The sequence below is a fragment of the Venturia canescens genome, chromosome 9 (assembly GCF_019457755.1).
Source record: "Venturia canescens isolate UGA chromosome 9, ASM1945775v1, whole genome shotgun sequence".
Taxonomy (NCBI): Eukaryota; Metazoa; Arthropoda; class Insecta; order Hymenoptera; family Ichneumonidae; genus Venturia; species Venturia canescens.
The window spans coordinates 19,784,997-19,804,932 of NC_057429.1; the positions used below are offsets into that span (position 1 = coordinate 19,784,997).

Here is a 19,936-nt window from a genome sequence, read left to right on the forward strand (position 1 = left end):
TTTGACTGAAATTCCGCTGCTATTGACGACCATTCGAATCGCAGTTTCGGATCAACGTGCGTTGAGAAATCATTCAACGACCGCCCCCCTCTCGTTACGTTGATCCCAGCAACCCGGTCACGGTTTCACAAACTTCCTAGCCGAGATATAAAACCGTGCACTTTGGAATTTCGGGATTTTTGCACCGCGAGCACGACGAGAAGACAATGCGATCGTAAAATAATAGCGATCCCACCGGCCCCGTGTGTGATAAACGCTGATCGTGATAACGAATAATTCAGTGTGGAGAAGGAAGCTCGCACGCACGTGGACAAGCACGCACTTGTAAATATTCCATTCCGCGATGTTTCAATGCGATACTAATTATAACAATGATGTGGCAAAATGATAGAATTATACGAGCTACAGAAAGCTATCCTTGATGAAACAATGGCCTGCGGAGAGCTCTTGCGTGCACTCTGCCGAAAATTGAATTCTTAATCGTCCAATTAGCTGTTTCCATTTTGCGGTTGTCGCGCATTGTTTCCAAAATATCGATGCGTATTCGTGAACGTACAAAAGGTGGGTACAATTATTTTTCGTCAACGTTCTCCCCGTCCTCGATTCGTCAGTGGTCATTGTTTCCTCCCCCTGCGCGAATCCAGCCCGCGCTCCTACCTTTTTTCTCTCGCAGGCCGAGGATCGGGCCGGGTTTCGAAAACGGGGCCAAATTGCCGGGGCTCCGGGCGTCGATTCGAACGAATACCTCGGCCGGTAAGCCGGGCGTGAATAATATTGAAATTTTAACAATTCCCGTGGCGAGCGCCCTTCCGTGGATTTATGAGGTCGTTGATTGAACAAAAATTACATTGCTTTTCCGCGTCGTTTGATTAATTATCAAATTTTCGTTTCTACGTGTCTCCCCCGATGCTCGCGCGACGAGCTGCGAGTCACACTTTCCCTCCGCCCGCGCACAGCTGTATGATTTCGTCCGTTCGAGGGTACTCGTTACGTCGTTAAAGTTTTCCAAGGCGAGTGCGAATCGGCGGATTATTGCGGGAAATAATGAGAGGAAATAAAGTTAAAAATAGCCATGTTGGCCTGCGCGGGCGGAGAAGAATTGAGAAGGAGGAATTGAAACGATTCTCCGCGACGTTGAGGACGGAGCTCGACACTTTTTCGAGAAGGTCTCCGTTCCAACGGTCTTTTCCTCCCCCCTCGATCCACCGCATTATTTCCACGCGCCGAGTATCGCGTCGAGCGTCCTGTTTAACTGACATAAATCCCAATAAATAGAACGCCGAAAGATAGAAGCTTCGTAGAAAAAATGAATCATGATAAATTGATAAAAAGTAAATCGGCAAGGTTCTCCGATGAATTCCCAGGTGTTCTCGAGCACGATGCTCCACTAGATACAGTTCAAAGTGTAGCGCCCCGGCGCGCATACGTACGAGTATAAAAATGCTCGGAGGGTGCTTTATAACTATAAAATTTCGCGGTGTTTGGTATAGGAAGCGTAGAGAGAGGGCAGTTTGCAAGACTCTTCTACAGTTTTCACATTTCCTCTGGGGCTTCTCGCGTTACTCGCGTTCTTCTCTCGCGCTCTTTTTCCTCTCAGGTTCTCTTCTTTTCAGCTCCGTTGCTTGCCGGCTCTATTTCTCTTTCGTACTTTCTCGCGACACGAACAAAATTTTCTGCTGTGTACGCCGAGGGTATGCGTGCAACTCTCCCGGTGGAAGCGAGGAGCCGGGCGACGTTTTCGGCTTCTCCTTTTTCCCCGGCGCTCTGTGCGCGACCCTTTTTTTTTTTTATTTTCTCTTATTTTTAAATATTTTATCCTCGTTTTTGCTCGAGAGGTCGTCTCGCGAAGTAGTACGTCATAATAATATCAAGTCGTCTTCGCTCTTGTACGTTTAGAGCGCATTACACCGCGTTGCATTAAATTCTCTGATGTTTTATGCCATCTTTCATCCCCGTTTATTATTCAAGAACCTTGAAATTCTTCAATAAAGTGTATCACCATCGGAAAAGTGCAGCGCGAGAAGCCCGAGAGCGAGAGAGAGAGAGAGAGAGCGGCAAAAAATGAGTGCTTTCCGGAATCATAAAAATGCATATTTCCGGTCGTCTTGAAGCCTTCTCTCGCTGCGCAAGAACATTCCGACATAATTAAATCGTTCAATTTTCATACTTCCGACCTTCGCTTCCCGTCGCAGTGTAATTCTCCCTCCGCCCGCGGATCGTAAAAGCTCTAATTTTTTAATTACGCCCGCGCGCGCGGAGACAATTTTATTATACTTTCAACAGAAAGATTTACTTCGTAACGGACTCAATCTTGTGAGATCGAGTCGCGAATACTGATTACAAGTGCCTTTCTCCGTAACTCGCTAACGCTTTTGTGCCGAGGATGCGACCTCGAGCCCGAGATTCGTACGAATAATTGCGCGTCCCTGCTCGAACCCATATGCACGAGCGATCGCGGGAGGAGCGAAAAAACTCTTATAAATCCCTGGCCCTCAAGCCTGGCCATGGCAGGAGATAATGATCGCTAATGTCGCCGGAAATTCGGCGCACACGTCAGAGCGAGAGCGTTGGGTCGTCGCCGGAGTCTCTTTCGCGGGAGCATTCGAGGCGGAAAGTCTTCGTACAACGAAGAGAGCGACATGTCGAGTTGTGGAGGGTGGCGCGCGCGAGGCTTCGCGAGCACAAACGGAGGGATGAAATAGGGAGAAAAATATATACATTAGAAGCCCACGAGGGCGTGAAAAAGATGGAAAAAGGGAAGAAAAAGGGGAATACGCGGGAGGTGGGAAAAGGGAGGTGCGAGCCAGTGTGCACGGGAGGAACACAGGTCGACTCGAGTGTCCCGGGCAATATAAGTGTCACGTCCTCTCTACCTGGTGCTTGAACTTTGCCCGAAAGACGCTGCATAATATTAACGAGTGAGGAAAAAAGTTGCGGAGCCAGACGAAGCCAGGAAGCCGGAAACATGCCGAGGCGCTGCAAAAGCCAAAGGCTGCACAGTCGTCCTTACACCGGGCTTTCCTCGGGGGGAGTCTCCCCAATATGAGGCTGCGGAGGAGGACGTAGCTCGCCGCAAATGCTTCTGGAACATCACCGCGCACAAGAACGCTCCAACTTCCTCCTCTAACTAACACATTCAAGCACGTTTACGTGCTTTCGCTATTTGTATTCGTGTCTGTACGTATGGGCGATTGCGGCTGCTAAAATCCAGTTGTACACACGCCAACTCGGCCTCGCACCGATGCCCGCGATAGGGCGAGGGAGTTTCAGCACCGGCGAAACTAACTTGTACAATATCCAAAGACCACTGCGAACTCGGATAGTTCGGGAATATCGCAGTATTTGCCAGCGACCCTCGCTCCGATTGTTTCAGCTTTTCCTGCTCGCGACACCCCCGCCCCGCCCGGAGAAATCCCGAGAAAAGTCACTGCGAGTTCGGCCCGTTTTCGGCCTTTCGGAGGATTCGAGCGCTGTCACGTCCACACCGAGGGTTCCTTGCCCGCGTAAATTGCTGTTTTTCCAACTCACTCAATATCGTTCAATTCTAATCCGGTGATTTCTCGTTCCCCCCCCCCCCCCCGGACCTCCGTCGCCAGTAGTTCCGTCAAATTTGAGCTGCTCCGCGCGAGCGCAGCTCCAAAATAGTTTGTCCCGATGGACTCGCTGGGCGCTGAGCATTTCCGAGATTGAAATATTTATTCAGGATGCAAATTCTTCGATCGCGTTCTCCAACCGGGACAAAATTCTTATCGAATTTCTCACGTTAAGTTACATTTTGTCTCATGAGAATCGTCGCGATGTAACGCGACTCGATGGGATTAAGTTGCAAAACCAGTAGAGGTGATTCGACACCTGATTGGAACTCCGGAGAGCGAAATCGCGTCGAATCGCCTTCTCATCTCATTTCAAAACTCCAAATCCGAAGTGTGCTTCTTGTTATTATTTCGCCGGAAAAAATGCCCGAGCAAAGCGGGCTTCGAGGGACGCGAGATTTGCTCAGGAAAGCGAAATTCCCCTGGTAAGTTATCCGGAGCGTGGCCCCACACCGGAATTCAAATGACGGGCCACGTTCGCACCAATCTCTCCCATGTACGGGGGCGAATATATTCTTATGTACAGCGAGGATTTATCCTCGCATATTCGTCACCACAAATCACGGTCGCGCCTCCTGCGGAGGTGAAGTGTGTGCCGAAGCTATTTAGATTTGTACGTAAATTGAATGTGCATATATATTTATACCAGGCACGCAGCTTACCTCGCGATCAAGCGTCTCGGGAGTAAAATCCCTTGGTTCGACAAACTCGCAGCCATTAAGCACGTCCCCGTTTCATTTTTCGCAGCGATTTAGCCTTTCTCTCAGACACAACTATTTTCCTAGAAGAATATAGAGCTCCGGGCCATTTGTGCCTCGTCGGAAGTCGTTCTTGGTAATGGGCCCAGGGCAATTTAGGCTTCTCAAGTTTCTTAAAACCGTCGAGCTCCTCGCAGTAGTAGAAGGATAAAAATTCGGAGGGAGAATCGACGTCGGCTGAACATTTTGTCGAGAATCGTAAAAACGGAAGTCGCTCTAGTTTCGCGAGGGACGCGAATGATCCCAGATTATTTTGGAATCAAGCTGAAGCTCGTTCAGGAGAGAATATTATTAATGAAGCCGAGAGCGGCCTGTCCCGAATATAACGTCTATGATAAAAGAGTGTCCATGTATTCGTGTATTTAGGAGTATCTACGTCGGAGATTGAAAGCGCGGGCTGACAGGAGCGGATGAATTTGGAAATAGACTGTGCGGGATAAAGGATCGCGGGAGCAGGAGGCGGAGGGCGGTCGAAATATTTCGCGTCAGAGACGGTATCATCACCCTGCGGCCACAGCGAGAGTAATTTTCGTTCGGCGAATGCGGGAGGGAGGAAGGGAGAAGGAGGAAAAAGGGTTGGTCGAGGCGAGCGAGGTCCGGGTGTCCGGGTGTGTTTTCAAGTCCTGAATGGACGATGTCATCCAGGTCGCGGTTTCCAGGGAGGGGGGAGGGGGGCTGATGCGGAAGCAGGCTCCTGAGATAGCGACGCGTGTGTATCAACTATGAGGAAGGCCAAATTTAGCGGACTCGGAGAATAGAGGAGGGGAAAACGTGACCGCGAAGGAGCGAGCGAAAAAGGAAGAAGGAAAGAAAAGCGAGATACGACAAGGGCGGCGAGGGGGAGGAGAAAAAAGGAAAACGATGGTCTCGAAGGCGCCGCATCTTTGGCAAACGAGCTTCAACCTATACCAGTGGCTCATGATCGTCGTCCACGGTTATCGGGCGACCGCTGTCGTTCTCTCGTTGCTACTCAACATCGTCGTGCAAACTGGTAAGTCGATATTTTCTGCCTGGCGCATCCAATCGGGGAAAGGAGCCCAAAAGACACGCCGCTTCATCATACTTCTCGGGGTTTTATAACTGTGTATAAATACACGTTGCGTATACGTATACGAGCAGAAGGATTCTCGTTTTTATATACCTTCCTTTTATTTCACATCCCCCTTTTCGTTCTCTCCACAAAGCCTTCGTTTTTCCCCCTTTATTTCCTTTTCCCTCATCGTCGTATCTCTCGAACGTCAAGTCCGCGCGCGCGCGCGCGTGCTCGCGTGCTTTTTTTCCGGGGCGAGCTCTTGTTTCGTCGTTGCGTTGAAGCTGGCAATTACCTTTCATTTTTCCTTCCCATTTTCAAATGTTTTCTTTATCATTTTATTTTCACTCGCAGGCGAGAGGGACACCGCGAGTGTCTAACCGTGAGCAGGATGTGGCGAGAAAAGTGCATGAAAGACGACGAGAACATACGTATGTGCTTCTCCATTCTTTTTGGCCCCGCGTCGTTGCTGCTGCTGCTGCTGCTGCTTTCTTTACGTTTTGTTCCTCGCCCGCTGTACATTCACCCGCGTACTTTATATGCAACGTGTATTTCTTTCCCTCGCCCGAGCACCGCAGACTCTGCTACACGGTTGAACGAAAAAAACTGCCTCGCGCCAAAGACAAAAAATACTCCGGGCTGCCGACACGCGCATAACTTCGTCTCTTTTATACTCGCGAAAAGAAAGCTCGCGAGGGAGAGAAAGAAATTGCCCTTTTCGTAGCATCACGCGACGCGTATCACACTCTGCGAGGGCGAAAGCTCGGTTGGGGCGGTGGCCAAAGAGCGGAGACAATTCTGACGGAACAACCGAAAGGGCGAACCCGACTTTTCATTTAAACGCGCCCCCCCCACCAAGTGTCACACGCCAGCTCTTTTAATTACCAAAATTATATGGTCGGCCATTTAACGAGCGAAGCGCTTAATATCTTTGCTCCGATTACTCTACCGAGCCGCTGATTATTATTGTCCCTTGCCTCTTTATCAATGTAACTCGAAGGACCTCGCGCACACACCGCGAATACGAACGACGCTCTCGACGCTTTTTTTATTTGCTGAATTCGTTCGGGGGTAAAATCTCGTCGTGAATTTAACAGTGGGACGATGCAAAGGAAATTCGTTTGAAAAAGCATTCCCAGTAGAAAATACAATTTTGTTTCCTTTCCCATTGACGACAGAGCGAATTCGCGGGGCTTTTCGTACCTAGAATATTCTCTTTTGCATTTAATTTCGTTAAATTTATCTCCTCTATTTGGATTCTAGCGCCCCGAAACTTCATCGCTCCAATTTTCATATTCGGGTTTCACGTTTCATGATTTCGGGAACAGCCTGAAGCTTCGTTAATTTGATACTTTAATAATGATAATCGTTCCTCGATGTTACGAGAAGTTATAAGACTCCCAAAAGCCCCTTGAATAATTTCCTCGAATTACTGTAATTACGTTTAATTGCTTTTTCTGACACTGAATTTACATTTTTCAAAGCAGCCTTTTGCCCCTTTCACAGCGTCCCTCAAGCCCTAACTTGTATTTATCAATCTCCTCGCCTCTGACTTTCGGTGCTCGCGTTTCCACGGCGATGAGCGCGCATTACATCAGTAATTCTCGAACGAGTTTCCCCATTGGCAAATATGCGTGAGCTCCGAGTACGGAAAGGACGCAGCAAACATGAAAAATGTGTGGGTCAAAAATGCGCGATTTATTTGCTGCATTACGAAGTAAATAATTAAAATATTTTCAATGCCTTGAGCTCCAGAGTTCCAAGGGTCGATAGAAAAAACGTTGAAATAAAAAATACGCCTCTGAACTGCTTCAAATATTTTATTAAAGGAACTAATTTAAAAAAGAATCGGAAACGCGCGATCGCTGTAAAGAATTTCGTCTCTGAATCGCTGAGAGGACTCTGAATTCGGTTGGAACAGAGAAGCGAAATTTTCGGTCCACCGTCGCGTCGCCGGAATAGTCGAATTCGAATCCTGAAATATTCAGGCTCCACCGGGCTATTTTTCTGTACGTTCTTTTGCAACGGTCGTAACAACGTTTCGTATATTCGCCATCATATAAACCGGTACCGGAAGAGCGTACGGGTAAATCCGTGCGAGAGTGTAGCGTCGGCTGTTCCTACCGATCGCAGCAGCCTATTGACTTTTGTGTGATTTAACGCTGTTCCTACGTTTTTTTACCTCTTTTCTCGTTTTCCACCGATTTTTTGACTTCCGATGGAAGTTTACCCATTTTTCCTCTATCTCTCTCTCGTTCTCCATCATCCTTCTTCGCTCTTCGGACTCGCTGAGAGACCGTGTCTGTGTGTGTGTGCTGTTTTATCCCTCGTCGTAACCGTTGACTCGCTCTCTCACTTTCTCTCATTGAAACGCAGACTACCCGACGGCCGTTACTGCCGAGATGGTGAGAGCGAACGTCAATTCAGTGGATCAGAGCTCCAAGCCCGTGGACGTTGATTTACCGCCGACCCTGCCGATGACTTTCGGTACGGAAAATTCAAGTCGCGTCTCTGCACAGTCCGGCTCAACTGCTGTTCTCCCATGTGTCGTCCACAATATTGGTGAAGGAACGGTAAGTTTTTTACTCCAAATATTCTGTTACTCGCATATTTTCTCGTGTATTTTTCACCCTCCGAAAACCACTGGAAAAATCACTCTGCACACAAATCGACATCGAAAATATTCGGGCGCGTTCGACTCTTGGTAAGAACATAAAATTGTGCTTATTACTCATTCAGAAATTAACGCAGTTCATCCACGAAACGATTTTCTTAAGGAGGCAGGATCACGAATTCAGAATAATCAGAATTTCATCAAATTTGGTGATAACATTCTTTGCCATCAAGTATACAAATTCAATTTTTTCCAAATTTTTTCACCACATGCTTACACACGTGAACTTTGGTGTTGAATTACTCGATAGCTATGTGGTAGAAAAATCTTAAAAAATTCATATCGTCTTATATATTTTCAAAGAATACATTTACCAAATTTTATGAATTCTTATCATTTTTAAATTCTTTATATTTTTAACATGGTTTAGCATGGCAACATTGTATCGTCGCGATTTACCCTCCTTAAGAAAGTCTTCAAATTTACACAGAGCTTAAATGGCTGACCGACTCACACGCACATCAAATTTCAAAGGGTTCGTTTTATTAGTTACTGAGACAAACGTCCTTAAATATGAAGAAAAATGCAGAGGGTTAGACTATGCGTAAAAAATCGTTCATCTTTTCATATAACGAATGAACGTTTCTTACAAAGTTTATGAAAAGATAAACAATTGAGTATATAAACGAAGATCTGGGAAAAAATTCGAGACGATTGTCTTACTGGTAATGAAGATGTATTGCCTTAAAGATTGAACGAAATTGGTAACGAGCACTCGTATAACCTCACATTTGCCTATTCCAGCATTTTGTTTCTTCTCGACTCGAGCCATTCCTGTCACAGCTTATTTCTGTCTTTTTATTAATGCTTTGAATAAAAAACTATAATATTTTCGCCAGGGGCGAATGAAATTTGGGGTTCGGTCATTGATGGATCCCCGATTAATTAATGGCTTGTAACTTCATTCGCCAAAAGATAAGTTGAAAAAATTGATTTACAATTTCGAATAAATAACTCTGACATGAATTTAAAGTGATTGTATCTTTAATTAGGAAGCGAAAATCGAGACAGAATTTAGACGCCCAATAAAATACGATCCTTCGGACATGATCTACCTTAAGCTTCAAGAAAAACTTTCATTGTCGGTTTTTTTCTCTCCGATGCGAGTCCCAACGACAGTCGAAGCCCCAAATTCGCCCCGGAGTTTTGACTTGAAATATTCCTCCGGTACTTCTCGTAGCCACTTTTTCTAGAAAAATATTTTTTCCGTCGTACAAACTCGAAGGGATAATTACGTCGGAAAATGGGTCAAGTGAACGGTCTACCGAGCACGGAACAGCGAAATGACGGCCTAGAAATAGGCGTGGTGCGTACTTTTCCTTGAAAATGGGGAAAAAGTGGGCTTGCTGCTTCCACAGAATTCTCGTGGATCTTGCTAGTATCGTGAACGCGGAAATGCTTTTCTTTGTCTTTCTTATCTCACAACAACGCAACGAAGGATCAACGTGATTTTTTGGTAGGAAGTAGCTCCCGCGAATAGTAACTTGGACAACTTTTCTTCCACAAAAAAGCGCGTTTCCAATCCCACGGTTTTTTAACGTAATCGTGTAATTATGTCACGGCTCGTGCGAGTGACGAGTATACCGCAGTAAATACAAAGCTCTGCACACTCGTTGTTAAGCCCGAAAAAAACGACTTTCTAAACGAGTTTTTACACGCTATGTAATGAAAAAAAAATTAATTAATATTCGCCAGAATTCAGTACGAACGATTCCGCATTTCGCGTCGACGGAAATTCGAGTTGATATTTTTTCCGGCATGCTTTTTAGTCGGTCGACAGCGGTGAAGCAGAGTCGCGCACGCGGAGCCTGGCGCATTCCCGCTCGCGTGCCCGAGCACTAACGAGAGTGCAATCAACGACTTTTGGCTCAATTGAAGAGCCTTGTTTTGGAGAATCTAGTCGAAAGTTGGTGCGGCTCGTCAAGTCGCTCGGCGTGACGGCTTCGGACGAAGCTTGCTGAAGTTTTTCGCGAATGCAGTTCTATTTACTAAACAACTTGGTAATACGATGGCTCTCTCAATTCGAGCCGCGCGCTTCGGACTCGCCTTTTTGACGAGATAAATCGACGTTGTTTCGGAGTATGCAAAAACTGCACGCGGAGTTTGATCTCCTCTCGAAGCTGCGTTGTTTTCGGGCTCACTTTTGCGCTGGAAGTTTTGAAAAACTCGCTCCAGTCCTCAGAATATTCTCACCCCTTTACGCATCCCTTAATAACGCGTTTGCGTACCGCGGAGCTACGATAAATACTAATTTATGTCACAAGTGCCGAAAGCAACGAATTCCGTGGCGCGTTAAACTGCCGCGACAGTGCGATTCCCAGCCGAAGGCGAATCTCCTCTGACTCGCCGCTTCCGCCCACCTCGCTCGCTCTTTTTTCCCCCGTCTGGCTCGAAAATGCGATTCCAGATTCAACAATGCCCAAGCAAACTTTCATTACGTATCGTGTTCCGACGACACTCCGCTCGACGTTTCGTGTACCGTGAATTTCGCTGTTTTCAGGCTCCTAACGTCCCTCGAAAATTGTAGAACAAACCGTCAACTGTGCAGAGTTTCCGGGCACGTGAACGCGCCCAGGCGGAATACGCTTTTTCACAAAATCGCCGAATGGCGAGCTTTAATTTTGATTTTTTCACGACTTTTTATTGTAGCGCTCCTTGGAGAAAAATCACAATGATTTTGACCCAATTACGGCACGCTGATAAATCATGCACCGAAAATCCATGCCGAATTTCAACCTGTCCTCGGATTATTGCGATTAGCGATGTGATCCGAGAACTCATGAGTTTAATTGATTCCGAGCCCGGATGAAATTTGAGTGAGATCAAATATTTGTTGATTTACTGAATATTTCATTTTTTCAATGCGTTTTTCTACGACTCGATTACCACGAAACCCAATTTATCGTTCATCGTTGAATTCGTTATTGAGAAATGGGAGAAATTCGAATGGTCTCGACTCCGTTTTGTGTGTAAAACCATTTTCACCGCTGAACGATGTTTTATTTTCAAGAAATTGGGAATTTTCATTGAAGAATCTTCGCACCGCGTAGACGAGATTTGAAAAATGAAATTTACATAGTTTCACTTCCAGGTTAACTCCGTTTTCCGAGTCATTTTGAAAAATAGCATTCCCTCAGACGAAGCGATCTTCAAGACCAATGAGCACTGAGAATGTTTTCAATTTCCGTTAATTTTCAAGAGAGCGAGTACTTTTTCGATCTCATCACTTTCAATTCCATTCAAATGATTATTAAGTTCCAGGAATTTTGTAATATTCTGACATCAGAGGAGAGCGAAGCCTTCGTTGAACGAGCACTGAATTTCTCCGCTGCATTGACGCTCTAATGAAAACCATATTAAATTTCTCGTTAACCGTAATAAAATTTTTAAGTTTTGACATCGAGCATACTCGACGCGGATACGCAATTCCAGTCTCGAGCTTGCAATTAACTCTGCAACGTATTAATTCAAATTAACAATAAAAACAATGGAACATAAAACCAGTAAAAACGGTAAAAAAGCCTGCGCAACTTCCACTGACAGTTATAAGAAGAATTCTCATATTTATCGGCTCCAGCGTATCCAGCGAAGCTTCAATATCGCGAGCCTATTGGATCGGAAAGAATTCAACGCTGCTCATAAACAATGAATACGAGTTTTTGTACCCGTTTTCATATTCCAATGTTCCAGGATGATTTTCAACCTCGATTCCCATGGAAAATGGTCTGTATGATTCCTTGAATAAGCAATTCAATTGGTTTTGTCTCTCAAGAAGTTCAAACCGGTGAATTTATGCGTTCATATTCGATCCCACGTATCCTGTGGACGTAGAATATTTACGATCATTACAATCTTCAGGGCAAGAGGATTTTGCTAGTCGGCGAGTAAGAACCAAGAGGTCTAAAAACAGTTAAAAAAAGTAATGAGACGAGACCGTTTCGACGATTGCGAGTATCGTCGCAGTGAGTCCAAAATCCAGGAAAATCCATCCTTAAATTACAGCCTCATGGATCAGACATTTTCGTATAAATATGAGAAAAAATAAGGGGCTTTAAAACTGATAATTATATCGAGATTTGTACATAAATGTTCGAATTTCAACGTTCAGTATTATCGGATGGTGATTTGCATTTAGAACGGGTGCAGCCGGAGAACTTTGTGTGGAATTGGAAAGCGGAGATTTCAGCAAAAGCTTCCCGATATGGCGAATAATTCGATCAATGATTAATTAATCCATCGACGTTGGCAATGGCTCTGCATGCTTCCTGATTTTCGAATCTCGTTTCTCTGTTCGTGAAATTTCACGGGGGCGTGTTAAAATAACGGGTCACTGGACTAAATGTGTTCTATAAAATCTCATGATTATTGGTCTCTCGATAGTAAGGGCGTACTTTTCATTTATTTCCGGGCGCGTTTGAGTTCAGTGGGTTGCGGCCCTTCGTCGATTCGTTGGTCCCGAGGTATGACTACGTTCGTGGTCGCTTACGTACGAATTGAGGGAGGGAGGATCGAGGGAGGCAATTGCAAAAGTGTAGGTCGAATGGCGGGGTTCGTTCGAGGGTTGTGCCCGGTTTGTTTTGAATAAACTTTGCTTCATCGGTTCATTAAACAGCCCCGAATACGTAATACACGAGAGCCAAATGCCGGTGTAACTTCGACCGCCCTATTAGGGATTTATTTCCCCGAAAACTTTTTCTGCTTCTTCTTCTTCTTCTTCTTCCTCCACTTCTTCCTGGCCGCATCGTCAGGCTGCTCGTGATCGCATTTTAAATACGCGACTATAAGCGGTGCACCGCAATTTCGCAAGCGCTTCGAATAAGTCAATAAACTCTCCAATTACGGACAAATATATTTCTTTCGAAGATTATCAATCGACGAAAATATCAACGAGACGATTAAGCACTGAAGAACTTTTGAAAAAGTAACTCCTCAGCCCACTTTCGTCCAAGCTCCACCTTCCAAACCGAATCATATTTAACCTCCATTATTTCATTATTTTAATCAGTTTCACATCTAACGAAACTTTTTTAATATCACCAAGCGAAGCCGCCACGCTCCTTTATACACACAGACACGTCAAACCCATGCACAGATCCCATGGCTCCTTCCCAGAGAAGAACTTCACTGCACCACCTTCTCCTATCTCCACTCCTTTTTCCTCTCGCCCCCTTTCTCTTTGCAGATAAATAAAAAAATACTTTATGTATGACGTCAGGTGCACACGCCGAGCATATGCACACCCGAGGTAGCAACGTCAACGCAATAATAATGCATACTTCCTCGCCCCCCCGCGACCCTTCCTTTGCCTCGCCCAGTCGCTCCGTGTTGCTTTTCCGTTTCTCCCTGTGTGCTTCTCGCGCACGAAAATCATGAATTATAAATTTAGACCCACATGAACGAGGCAAGAACGTACCAATGGAATTGTCATTCATGATATTCTTATTTACACCGCGAACATGTTATCGAAATATATGTTTGGAAAACATGTCGCGGACCTTTGTATAATAACAAATATTCGTGTGCACGAGGAGCACATTGAATTTCATGCAAGATGCATTTATCGTTGAATTCATTCGCTTTATCGCAAGGGTATTTCAATTTTTAACGATGACGAAACAATTTTGTAGTCATCGATAAATCATGGGGTTTTGGCGAATGGAACAGAACGAGTTTCAATGAGCTTTCGGTTGTTGCGAAGCTTTTGGAGGAATTGGAAATGAGAAATTCATTTGACGAATGTTTTGGAATAATTTATTGCTGCTTCGGAGACGATTAAACATTCAATAGAGGAAAATCACTTTTGTCCGGTATTTGCAGGATGAAAATCGTGCACCGATTCTTCCACCCTTAACTACTTTCTTACAAACTGAATAAAGGTGAGAAATAATGATAACAACGCGAAAATAGCACGTGAGTGGAGATTGCGTTCAAAGGATTTCTCAACATTTCGTAACGCACGAAGCATTCGTGGATCAACTGAGTTATTTTTAATTAGCCTTCCAGTGCGTTTTTTTTCTTTATTCTATTCTGTGAAACAATTTTGTTCTCCTTTGGGACGGAGCGAGCGATCTTTTCACTCTCGTCCGATCACTGAATAAAATTAACTTGATAAAACGTAACCAGGTCATTCAGAAAGGCGCTTTGGTCGCTGCACAGTCTTGCTTTACGTTATTTTTAATAATATGAACATCATTGTCGCTGTGCACCTGCTCAATTTTATTATTATTACTTTTGAGAATTATTTTCATTAGCTAATTTTGAAAAAATTATCAAACACAGAAGATTATCAAATTTTACTCAAGTTTCAATGAAACATTTTCTTTTGTCGAAATTTTTTACAACAACTTTTCTTCGCTGCTGTTTTTCCGTGTTCACGACTCGTTCGAAAACGAATTTCAGTGACCACAAGCTTATGGACGACCAGCTGTCATGGTGAGCTTTGAGAGCAGTCGGAATTGCTTCACTAACAATCCGACTCCAGCTCTCCCAAGCTGCTGTAACGCGTTATAGCGAACCAATCACAGTCCCGGAAAAGCGATTACAATGAGCAGCTAATCAACGCCTAACAAGTCTACTTTACACGAAAGGATCAGCAGGCATGGAAGCGATTAATCGATAACAAGCATCTTCCAGTAGTCAACTCATTCATTAACGTGTTTGTTTGCATGGGAAGGAAGACACTGACAACAATTGCTCTACAATCCTCATTAGTCACAGGCATCGATTTTCACCGAAGACGTTTACTGTCCTGAATTTTTTGGTGGTACAAATGTTCTTGGCCAAAACAGCATGGAACTAAAAATCTCGTGTAAAGTAATTCGTGCTCGGTAACGTTCGTTGGCTATTTGGATTCGGGGCTCGAAATTATCGAAGTTACGCATTTTTTCATTTAATTATGGGGCCTCATAGAAACTTGTGATGGGGGGAAAAATCGAAAATTGTTTTTATCAGATATTCTTCAATGTCTGAAGCATATTCTCACGAGATTTCATAAAGATCGGAGCATCAGATTCGTAGCTATGGACACGTCCTCTAATACTCGAATCTTTAAACGCGATTATCTCAGAATCGTATTTTTTGAAAAATACCATTGCAGTGGACGCGATTACTAAAAAACTATTAATCCGATCCATACCAAATTTATACGACTTATTTATTATAATGACAGTTAGGGCCTGGACGAAGGATTTCGTATTTTGTTGGAAAAAACGAATCGTAACAAAAAAACCGAAAATTAGCACGTCAAAAAATGAATTTTTCGTTAAATCTGTCGGCATATTTTTTAAAAATCAACATTTTTACAAATCCTTCGTCCAGGCCCAAGCCATCATTATAATAAATGACTGGTACAAACTTGGCATGGATCGGATTAATATTTTTTTAGTTATCACCTCCACAGCAACTGATGCTCAAAGAAGTAGTGCAACTGGAACACAGCTGGAGTTGCGTCATTTTGAGAAATTTTCTCATGAAAAAAATCGTTCAAGTACACGAGAATATGTACTAATGAACGTCGTTCCCAGTTTTCCAATAAACATTCATTCCCTCGTCGAAAAAAAATCAAGAAAACCACTTTTTTCGCCCCCTGCGTATACAAGGCCTCAAGACTTTTCCCTCGAGCGCTATCCCCACGATGGTGTCCATGAGATCATTTGTCTCAAGATATACGATGAAGGCAGTACGCAATTTATCCTTGGTTTAAATGGACCGGACAATAGTTCCAGATCGTGAAGAAGAAGAAGAAAAGAATTGAAATGATAGTTGGGAGGAGAGATTTGGTTTGAGAAAACTCGGTGGGATAATGCCCCGTATCCGTTTATATATGCGCAGAGCGAGAGAAAACGTGAAAGAGACATTCGCAAGAGCTTTCTAATGTAAGTATTATTATGCAGATACTCATGTATAGTATTATCGTGGTTTCCGTACAAGGTAAAAGAGAATAAGAGTATAAGAGAAACAGGAAGCAGGGAAAGAGAGAGGTGCGGGGTGGACGGAGGTGGTTGGAGACACTTCCTCTCGACGAGAACATTTTCCTTGATCGTTGACGCCTCGTGTTCGCTTACCTACTGCACTTTCTGTGGTACGGAAGAGAATTTCAACTATGCACGAGCCCATAAACCGCCCAGTAATTACGTTTTCACTCGCGCTTTATCGCTTCATTCGCTCTTACCTCTTCCATTATCTGATACGACTGTGCACTGCCCTTTATTTTCTTTATTCGTCCTCCAAACAACCCAATGACTTACACGCCGACACACGGAGAAAGGGGAAAGCGTATAAAGTAGAGCGGGGCGGAATGATCCGATGCAGGGTAACGAGCACGCTGGGAAAAGGAGCGCGAGATTTTTTCCGACGAAAATATTCATTCGTTACGCGTTTCACGCTGCACCACGACGCGAGCGAGCGAACCATCAATTTCTTCCTCAATTTTCTCAAACAAGAGATGAAATTCGTCTCCTCCGGAGCAGCAATCTTGCATCAGTCCCCTTCAACCCTTTAGCCTACTCCGGTGCAAGCGCAGTTTCCTCACAAAAAAGATCCAACATCCGAGATTAGGACAATCCGATAAAAATATATCGGGAAATAGCAAAAGCCCTCGGTACCTAGGAGAATGGGAAAGGAAACGAAGGATAGAAGAAAAAGGCAAAAGCTAGCGATCCTCCTGCCACGATAACGCTCCCTGCAATTATTTTAATCATTAGCCGAGCAGAGAGGGCGGTAATCCACTGACAAACGACGCCGACAATGAGAGAATAAAATATATACCCATGCAGATGTGTATTCTCTCTTATTCCACTCACCCTCCCCTTAAATAACTATATCCATACAACACGTTGAAATCCTCTCGTCGAAACAGTCTTCTCGTCGTCGACATGCTCGTTTCTCTACGGCTGTCCAACCGTCTCATTTAATTCCCAAGAGGCAATCGAGCACAGAAATCTCGTTTCGTGATGCCTCTCTCCCTCTCCGCGTACACAGTAGCTCTATAGGGCTCTCTTGAATTTCGTATCACTTCTATATACTCGGATATATTCCACTGATACATAGAACACCGTTACATACATCCCTATACGTAATATCGTATTATATGGAATGCATATAACTTAATGTGAATAACGCCACGCTGTTGCCTACCCTCCAAACGTAAGATGAGCGTTTCACCAATAAATCGCATCTAATTATTATATTCTCTTAAAATCTCTTGGGTGTTGAGCTCTCACTCCTGCTTCACTCGTATTATATTCTCGACTATGCCCTCGATCTAATTATGTACCGTGCAGATTCCTCGTTGTATCAACTACAATCCTGTTACAAATCGAATTTTCAGCACTGAGATATCTCGCGTGTGCTGATTAATATTATAATTTCGTTTACACGTGTACCGTGCACGAAGTTTTGTTATGCTTTGGAGCTCTCCGGTTGTTATTATAATTCCGGAGTTATTTAAGGTTGTTGCTTAAAGATTTTTGAGGCGAATAGATGTCTATTAAAATGTTGTTTGTTGATAAATGTGTGCTGAATTTACTGTTTTAAGGAAAGCCGAGGTTACCGAACTTATTTTGGAGAAATTCAATTTCGAAGTCGAGTAAAAATGTCGGTTCACTGCATCCGTTGAATGGGAGTCGTCACCTTCACACTTTTTGCCCATATCACTCTTATCAATGAAGAAATTCATTTGAAAAACGACACTTCGGATCAGCACGATACATAGAATGATTTTACTTAAAAGAACGGATAGCTTAGCTACTTAAATGACAAGAAATCACCGAAAATATGTGACTGCGTCACGATCGCATCGGGTTAACTGAGACTGCGGCGTTGAGATGCGGCGCAACGCGTTGAACAAACTTTGTCTTGATTTCAATACAATTTTCAACCACCGGGAATAAATTTTCTATCAATCTTGAGTCATTAAAATAAACGTATTTCTGAATAATAATTAATATTAACGTTCACACACTTGAAGATTTTCGCATCGTTACCCCCACCCTCGGGTGGGGATCAAATTTTGGAATGACTAAAATTGCGAACAAATAAAATCTCGAGTTTATAAACTTCGAATGATAATATGAAGACAGATAGATTCGACTAGAGCTTTGAATGCCGAAAATAAATAAAGCAGAAACTGCAAGGTTCGAAGCACGTTTACATCGAAAATCGAATGTAACAATCGCCCATTGCAGGACGACGAAAGTATCGATTTTTCGAAAATTCGACCATCACTCTTTCGCGATTCATAAATTACTACGATCAGCAATACTGTGAAAATGCACAATTTTGAAAATATAATAACGAAAGACCAAATATTACTGAGGTTGAAATACTGAAACACCAAAAAGTCGAACAGTTAAAATAGCGAAACGTTAGAAAGTCGATCGATCAAAATAAAGAAATGCAGTGGATCTCCAAATATACGCGTCTCGCTCACTCACTTACTCAGACCGGTGATCTCCAATTTTAAACATCGCCATTTTGACTTTCGCCTTTTCGAGCTATCGCTATTCTGCATATCTAAGTTTTATAGGCTCGAAAAATTCACTTTCGATTTTTTGCTACTCTATATTCCGGTCTGTCTGTAAAACAATTACTCTCCATTTTGAATTTGAAAATATGAACTTTTGACATTCGGATGGTCTGTTAAAATTGCATTCGAAACGAAAACTATTGAAATATATATTTTCGGGTAAATACGAATTCAAAGAAGGAATTTTTGATTAAACGCGCGATCCGCTGAACAGTCGATCGGGAATAAGATAATTTCGAATTACTTATTTTTCTCCAAACTGATATCACAACTTTAAAAATTTCGAAATATCGACCGTTCTGCAATTCAGTTATTCGACACATTGAACCCCACCCCCACCCTCTAAAAAGATTTAGCAACAACCTTAACAAGATTACGCTTTTCTGGGAATTCACTCGAGCTAACTGAGGGAATACGTTACAGGGAGTGAGCCAATCTTTTAGAAGTCTCATCGACATTATTTAAATATGCATATTTTATAACGTGGTGCTCGTGGTGGTAGTAGGAACTGTGCAAAGAAACGATTCGAAAGACAATCGAAATACTTGACGTTTCACTGGGCATATATTTGAATGGAAATCGCAGCTCTTTAATTCGCTCTCGCGAGACGGGCGAATATGAATGAATTTTTGAACATTAACAGAAAGTTTGCATTCAGGAGATTATCAGATTACAAGAAATGTTTATACCCCTCGGTTTCACCACTAGCGCACCTGAGAAAATTCCTTGTCAATTTAACCCTCTCGGACCGTATGTTGCTTCTACGCAACACGCGCTTCCAGGCCCAATAAAACTGCATCGGTCAGTACGGTCGGGGTTCTAACTGACGATTTCCATCAAGCAAGGTTAGATTGCACCATAGAAACTCCTAAACCAAGAGATAAACTGCTTTAACCCATTGAAATATCAATATGAAGTCGGCGTTTCATGTTGAGTTGGCGTTGCGTGAAAAGGTGCTTTAGTTATCGCAGAAACTAAAAAGAAAAGTGAGTACACATTTTTTTTTCGTACTCCAAACGTTATTTCCTTTCAAAATGAAGCTAATATGATGTATTTAAGGTATTCGGTGCTAGATTCATTCGTAAATTTTCCTGATTTTGCTCATCCCCAAGGACCTGGTGCTGGCCGTAGCGAACATTCAAAAATTCATATTTCCCATTAAAAAAACTGAACTGTCACAATGGATTCGGAAATTAGAAAGTATTTTGAGATAAAATTATGAAGGGAATCATTTTCCGTCAACGCGAAATAGGTCTCGGTCTGAGAGGGTTAATCAATATTTATATACACAAAGGCGAGCGTGTATGAATTTGCCCCCAGTTTTTGTGCCTGTTCAACAGCTCTTTACTTTCCTCT

The 19,936-nt window shown here is 43.5% G+C and overlaps 1 protein-coding gene across 2 annotated transcripts in view; it reads left to right on the forward strand.

Annotated features, from left to right (window-relative positions):
- Positions 1-19,936, forward strand: part of LOC122416543 (uncharacterized) — a 55,460-nt gene that overhangs the window by 12,393 nt on the left and 23,131 nt on the right. For both annotated transcript variants that reach the window (XM_043429606.1, XM_043429605.1), the window contains exons 2-3: positions 4,718-5,342; positions 7,758-7,954. In XM_043429606.1, coding sequence (XP_043285541.1) covers positions 5,213-5,342; positions 7,758-7,954 — 327 coding nt within the window. In that variant the 5' untranslated portion in view covers positions 4,718-5,212. The remainder of the gene's footprint in view (positions 1-4,717; positions 5,343-7,757; positions 7,955-19,936) is intronic.